Source organism: Phaethon aethereus, assembly GCF_964289735.1.
Source record: "Phaethon aethereus genome assembly, chromosome: 2".
NCBI lineage: Eukaryota > Metazoa > Chordata > Aves > Phaethontiformes > Phaethontidae > Phaethon > Phaethon aethereus.
This window is the reverse complement of record NC_138582.1, coordinates 154,093,931-154,100,811: the sequence shown is the minus strand read 5'-3', so window position 1 is coordinate 154,100,811 and position 6,881 is coordinate 154,093,931. Positions and strand designations below refer to the sequence as shown.

Sequence of the window (6,881 nt, the reverse complement as noted above, 5' to 3'; positions counted from 1 at the left end):
GTTTAAAGCAAACAATACATTTGAGTGTATTTTACTCTGTGCAAATAAGACTTTTGGAATCCTTCAGAAGAAATATCCAAGATTCTGTTTGCAGAGGTCCTTTGTTTCTCAAAGATGATTTATGAGAGTTTTTAAGATAAAGTGCTCCTGTCCAGCAGAACCCAAAGGCCTTCAAGAGTTCAGAGAGTAAGTTTAGCTCAGATGTAAAAATAATTGGTCATACAAATTCCAGCTTCCCATGTCCGCTGTACATTCCCCAGTGGACTAGTGAAAGAATTTTATCATTGCTGAGGTCTGAATGTCTCATTTTATCACAGGTCATACAGCAGTTCTCGTGACCAGTCACAGGCACCATACATTCCAAGTCCAGTTTTGCCACCTGCCCTTTTTTCGAATGATGTCCATGAAAACTATAGTGCAAACGGGAGAGCATTTGCTGTCGTTGATCTTGCAGTCTTTTATTTTCACTCCTGAGCATCCGCAAGGCCAGCATGATAAGGAGCACCAGGATTAACCCACCAGCTATAGGAACAGCAATGACAGCTGCCCTGAACCATAACTCTTTTGAAGAGGTCAATTCCTGCACCTTGGTGATGAGATTCCTGCTGCTGTCATGTTGGTATCTGCTCCCTTGTCCTGCAAGGGGGAAAAGATGTGAAGCTTCAGTATCAAGAACTGGTTGATATAAAAGCAACTCCCTTAAACACCACACTCACAAGTTTAAGGAGCCACAGCTACACACTCCGCAGTATCTACAGAAAATAGTCCTATAAAGACAAGTTTCTAAGGCTTTTTGTAACATAGTTTCTTACTCTGATAACTGATTTAACTAGGAATGCCACTGCTTCTTAGAAGCAATGTCAAGTTGGCAAGACAGACCTCTAGTATCAGTGCAAACAAAAAAAAAAAGCTCCTCAGCTGAGATGCTCCCCTGCACCAGCCACCCACTTCTCCCTCTGGTGTCTCTACTTACATTAAAAACCAAATCAATAGCAGACATACAAGGTTTTGACTGTCACCAGCCTGATGGCCAGAAGAGAGATTTCACTGAAGCTTCGTGCCCTACCTGAATTATCGCTCCTGGAAGGAGACAAAACATCATGTAGTCCTCTGTAATTGCACATATCTTCATGACAGCATTCCAATGTGGACATGGTAGTGGTGCCAGAGTGGTTTTGTGCTTTTTTGGCTTGGCAGATATCAGCTGTGCTTGCAATAGAGTCCAAGCAGCCATGAGTAAGTGGGGAATGTGTATTCTGAGGATCAAGCAGTCTGGAGAAGCAGGCGCTAAGCTCAGATTTGCACATATAGCCGGTTGCAACACAGTGTGCAGCATCACAGTAGCATCTGATTTCACCTAAAAAATAAAAATTGTGCAAGATAGATAAGAATTTGATCCTTTAAGGGCACCTCACTAGGTACTCTTATTAGCCACAAGCATCACACAACCGAACTCTGTGCCAGTTTTGGGGCACTCCTCTAGACAGTAAATCCCTGAGAGCAGGGGTTGTTTCCTTCCCATCACTGTACAGTACCTACCTCGTGGTAACCTTAATCCCTGCAAATGCCTTGGGGCACTCGTTTTAATTACTAGTACTATAGGCCTTTGAATTAAAACAAGAACATTTCACTAAAACAGGGATTGGGGGAGGGCAGGCAGTGGGGTGAAGGTCACTGGCTTTTTTTCCAAGGTAAATAACTAACAAGACCATTTTATAGCTACTTCCACTCGCTGTCAGCAGCTGCATTAAACCACATTTAAAATGAAATCCCAGTTTTAAAAGCAATACACACCTTCAGTCCTATAAGGAAGTCACCTCTATGTTTTAAACCATTACTATAGGAACGGCATTCTATTTTTATAAAGGTAACACACACACACACAACAAAAATACTAGGTTTAAATATTTGTGTGACAAAAAAATTGGAACTGCTGAATTGTTTATTACCTCTCAATACTGTGACAAAATTTAAAAGGTTTAACTAACACCTTATAAAGCTATTAGTTAGAACCTTTACCATCTAAGTCTCCCAGTCAGGAAGGTTTTTACTGTGTGAAACTGGTCAACTATTCCTAATTTCTCCACAAAGAGAGAAATTCTTTAAGTAGCCATTCATGCAAAAAAGCTTTTTTACCAATATTATAAAACAGAAACTTTTTAACCAATATTATAAAACAGAAACAGTGCGGTTTATAATTAATCTGTTCAGCAGAATCAATGTCTCTCAACTCTGAGGTTATTAAATGGGGTGAAATTGTAAGGCTAAAAGCTCCCTCTTGCCCCTCCCCAATTCTGCATGCAATCCAACATGCGGTCAAGAGGGGAAACACTTAGACTGAAAATCCTCTACCAGCTCTAAGAAAAAATCTCTCAGGAAACCTCAAAAATTTCTGAAGGAAGTGATAAAAAAGTTCCTTCATAAAACTCTTCATTTTCTGCTCTCCAAACTGCTCTGGTACGAATTATATGTGCCCTGTGCTGTAGGGAAAACTTAGTCTTTCTAGGCAAGTTGTAACTCAAACATAATTCAATGTGCTATCGATCCAAGGCTTAGGAGGTAGCCAGATTTTGGAGTCATCCTTAGAAGAGTGGATTTAAAACTTCTTCTGGTGTCCCTGGTGTACTTTGCTATCATAGAGGCACCAAGGCTTTCAGAGTCAACTGAATTGTCAGATGTCCTTCCTTCTACAGTCTGCACTCCAAAACAAACAAAAAAAAAAAAAAAAAAAAAAAAATCAATCTGCAGGCTTCTCAGCTGCCACCCCTTCTTATGGTGCTTCCTGCCACCAGACACCTAAAACGTATTCTGAAAGATGTTAAAAATAATCCCAACCAAGTTAGTTTCCCCACTTCAGCCTACCTTAATACTTTCCCCAAAATGCTACTGCGGGCTCCAGGCCTTGAAGTTCCTGCTGCTCTTTAATAACTCTGCTTAATAGAAGCCAAATGATGAAGTGTCTCGCTATCTCCAGTCCAATTCCCTTGGGCTTTTAGACCAAGTAACCTAATTTTTTGTGAATTCACACACACTGTCATCCTGCATGTTATGGAAAAAAACCTCAATCATTTTCTAATCGTTCTATGTGAGGTCTTCTGCCTAGCCTCTCTGAAAAAATAATTTTCATCATCTTCTCACTGTACGAGAGTTAAAAATAAGATGCAAACAAGGAACACCACCAGAGCTGACAGTCTTCATGAGTCTCAGCACAGCATGGGAAGAAAGTGCAACAATACACATACTTCCATTATAACTGCTTATACAACCCCACTCAAAAAAAATCTACATTTTATGCACCCAAGACAATCTTATAAACAAAATCTGACAGGCCAGTCATCAGGTTAATTCAACTGCTTTTTAATTAAAGCCACGTTTTCGGTGAAACAGAATGGACTTTGTATTACTGTATTAAAACTGTATTTCTGTCAATTCATAAAGTTTCTTCCTGTGCTATGCAAAAGGCCAGAAAGGGTATTTAGTATTTTGAAACAGTGAACAATGCCCTTCTGTTCCCTCCTCTTTCTTGTTACTGTATGTAGCTATTAAAGAAAAATGTCTGCTTTTAGTCAAGATGGCTACAGGAGAGACTGCAGGCTTCCCTTAAAGCTTTTGAAGTCAACAGCAGCCAGAAGTCTGTGATCCCCTAATTATATCATTATCAGGCACATAGTTTCAGTATCTGCGACTTCACATCACTCAGTCACTCCCTGTTCTGCCCGCTTTGATGGGGCCAGCAGGCTCCCCCCTGCACGCTGCAAGGGCTGTTATTTAGGGCTAATTACAGCCTGCCTTCCAAAATAAATAAATACCGTCGCACACCATCGCGGCGCTACCTTATCCGTTGCCCTCCCCCCCGGAGCACGGCGATTACAGGCAGCCGGCGGGTCGCCTCTGCCCCGGGCAGGCTCTCTCCGGGCGGACAGCCCCCAGCCCCGCGGCGGACAGGGCCGGGCCGCCCCTCGGCGCCGCGGGCTCGCCCGGGGCCGTGCCGGGCCGGCGCTCTCGCTTTGACAACCGCGGGCCCCCGCGCTCCGACCGGCCGGCACCGGCGGCCAGGTGGGAGGGACGGGACGGGAGGGCGCAGACCCCGCCGCCCACAGCGGCTCGGCGAAGGGCTCCCCAGGCAGGGCGGGCGCCGCCGCGACCCGCTCCCGCCGGCCTTGGCGCCGCCGCCGCCTGAACGGCTCCCCCGGGCCAGGCTCCCGTCAGGCGCCAGAGCCCCTCAGGCGCGGCTCCTCGCAGACCCCGGGTCCCCTCAGGCGACCCGGCCCCAGGTCCCCCGCCGCGGCCTCACCTCTGGTGAGCAGGACGGCCATGGCGCACAGCTCCAGTTGCAGCCAGATGAAGATGTAGCTGGAATGGCGATCCATTTACCCGCCCGCCCGCCCCGCGGCGTGGCACCGCTCGCCACAGCCCGCAGCGCAGGCACGGCCGAGTCGCCGCCGCCCGCCCCTGCCCCGCCGGAGCACCGAGGAGCCGCTCGCCCGCGGGCACAGCCGTTGCGCGGCCACCGCTGCGGCGGGTAGGGGGGACGGCCGCGGGTCTCCGCCTTCCCCTCCCTCCTCCGGCGCTGCGGCAGCGGCCCCGTCCCCAGGAGCGGCGGCAGGCGCTAGCTGCCACACCGCACCCCGGCAGCCACTGCCTCACTGACACGGCAGCGGCGCCCCCCGCCCTGTAAATACCGCCGGCGCCGGGCGCGGGCCGGGCCGGGCCGCCCCGCCCCCTGCCCCGCCCCATTGGCGGTGCCGCTGGGAGGTGGGCGGGCCGTCCCGCCCCCACCGTCGTGGCCCCCTCCCCCGCCCTCCCTGCGGCGGGCTCGGCCCCGAGGCGCGACGCGCGCTCTCGCCCCCGGCGCCCCCGGGTGGCGGCGGCGGCGGCTGCCGGCGGGCCGGCGGCGCGGGCCATTAACCCCGTTTAATGCCATGGCCGGCACGAAGTGCTCGGCCCCGGGCTCCCCAGGGCTCTGCCAGGTAGCGATCCCTGGCGGCACGGAGCGCCCTCGCTCGCTGCGTTAGTTTCGGGGGTCCGCGGGGGACCCGCGAAACACTCCCCTTACGCAGGCAGCGGTGCCGAGTTTCACCATCAAATGTAACGGCTCTGGCTGCGGGCTCGGCGGAGCCGTGCTTGACGGACAAACGGCACCGCGCACCCCTCGCTTCGTGAGGAAAGGCCGAGGCCTCGCCGTCCGCGCTGGCGGCCCCACGCCGACGGGGCGGCCACCGGGCCCCGGCGCCGAACCAGCGCCCGCCCTGCCCCACTTCCCTGCCCTTGGCACTCAAGGCTACACGTGGATGCAGAAGCGTTGCAACACCTGGGATGCCAGCGATTCCGCTGCAGCCGGGGTTTGGCTTTTTTTTTTTTCTTTTTGACAAGGTTATGAAAAACCTACGTTCAGGCTTGACGGCAGCGTGGAAGTAACGGGAACGCGGTGGAGACCGGTGTGTGGCTGTGGCCTCCAACCCACACGGTCCACGCTGCCCTCACAGCCGGGGATGCACCACGTGGTTTGGGGGGCTGCTGTGCCTCCCGCTCAGCCCCCCCGGGTCTTCCATGTCGCTGTCACGTCCACGCAGCCACGGCAGGCCGGTGGGTCAGGGCCATTAGCAAATGCACCCTGCAGTAACTCTACTCTCCAGCGTTTCCTTTCGCAAACCAGCTGTTGGGGATGGAAGCACGAGGTGATGTTCCACCACCAGGCTCTGACACAGCTCCCATGGGTCATGTTTAGCTTGGACAGTTTTCCTTCACGTGTTGGTCCTGAAAACGAAGTGCCCCATAGTTAAAATTTCTTTGCTAACTTAGTTTCCTCCTTTCTGTTCTCATTACATTTTATAAGCCTTGATTTCTACAGCATTTGCACACCAACTGTTTCCCATTTATGGGCAAAATGCTGTAAATATGTGGGTCCACAGCTAGTATTAAGGCTGTTGGATGATGTGTAAATAATAAGTTAATGGCAAAAATTACTTTAGAATTTTAATTTGAAATGTTTTGTGAGTCTTTAAAGACGTTTTCAATTCAGGACATAATACCTTGTGACAGAGACATTCCTCCTCTGAAAGAGAAAGGAGGAAATATGAAATCTGAGATTGAGATAACTCCAGTTTACTTTGGCAGAGAGCAACAGACTGGATCTCGAGCTAATTAGTGCTGATGCCATCACATGTTATAATGGTTTTACTGCGAGTCTCTCGATTTGCATATGTATAAGATAGATACACGTGTGCTGCACCGCAGTCTTTACACTTATGTTATACATATTTGCACTCCACCACAAAGTAATTTTCTAATTCTTGTTTCTGTTTAGAAATTACAAAAACAGCGAGATCAGCCAAGCCATATCTCCCACTCTGGCACCAGCTATCACACACTCATTTGCAAACATACGAAAATATCATTCATTATAACTCAGAATCATTACAGCAACATATGCAATTCTATTTCTTCTGTTCCTGCCACTGGTGACAAGCGCATTTAGCAGATCTCCTTTGTTACATGAGATACCGACAGACTGGAAATGGCTTTTATTCGTGGAGCCACATTACTGCACTAAGTAACTTGAGAGACTCTCTGAATATTATAAACATCCTGGCTGAGGGAGCATGGACAGACTAACCAGAAGGCAATGTGCTCAAGATCAGTTTTGAGCAGCAAATTTCATTGACAGCTGTCAAGTTTGAATTGTGAGCTACAATTTACTGTAAAAAATTACTAATTCTGTATGCTACAGGCATGCTGGAAGTACCGCAAATGATGGAGGGGCAGCAGGGATCTCCTCCCAGCCTTTGTTCCCCCCAAAGCAACTACCTTAGAGACCCTTTTGGGAACCTGTGGGTCAAGCCAGGGTGTAAGAAGGGTTTGACTGACTTACTGTGTCTCCT

General features: G+C 49.6%; 1 protein-coding gene across 1 annotated transcript; it reads right to left on the bottom strand.

Annotated features, from left to right (window-relative positions):
- Positions 1 to 217: 217 nt before the first annotated feature.
- On the bottom strand, positions 218 to 4,370 carry BAMBI (BMP and activin membrane bound inhibitor; the record flags this gene model as incomplete). The annotated part of the gene is made up of 3 exons (XM_082015305.1): positions 218 to 636; positions 1,067 to 1,357; positions 4,295 to 4,370. 3 exons carry the CDS (start codon positions 4,368 to 4,370, stop codon positions 218 to 220), a joined length of 786 nt encoding a protein of 261 aa, XP_081871431.1.
- Between the last annotated feature and the right edge of the window lie 2,511 nt (positions 4,371 to 6,881).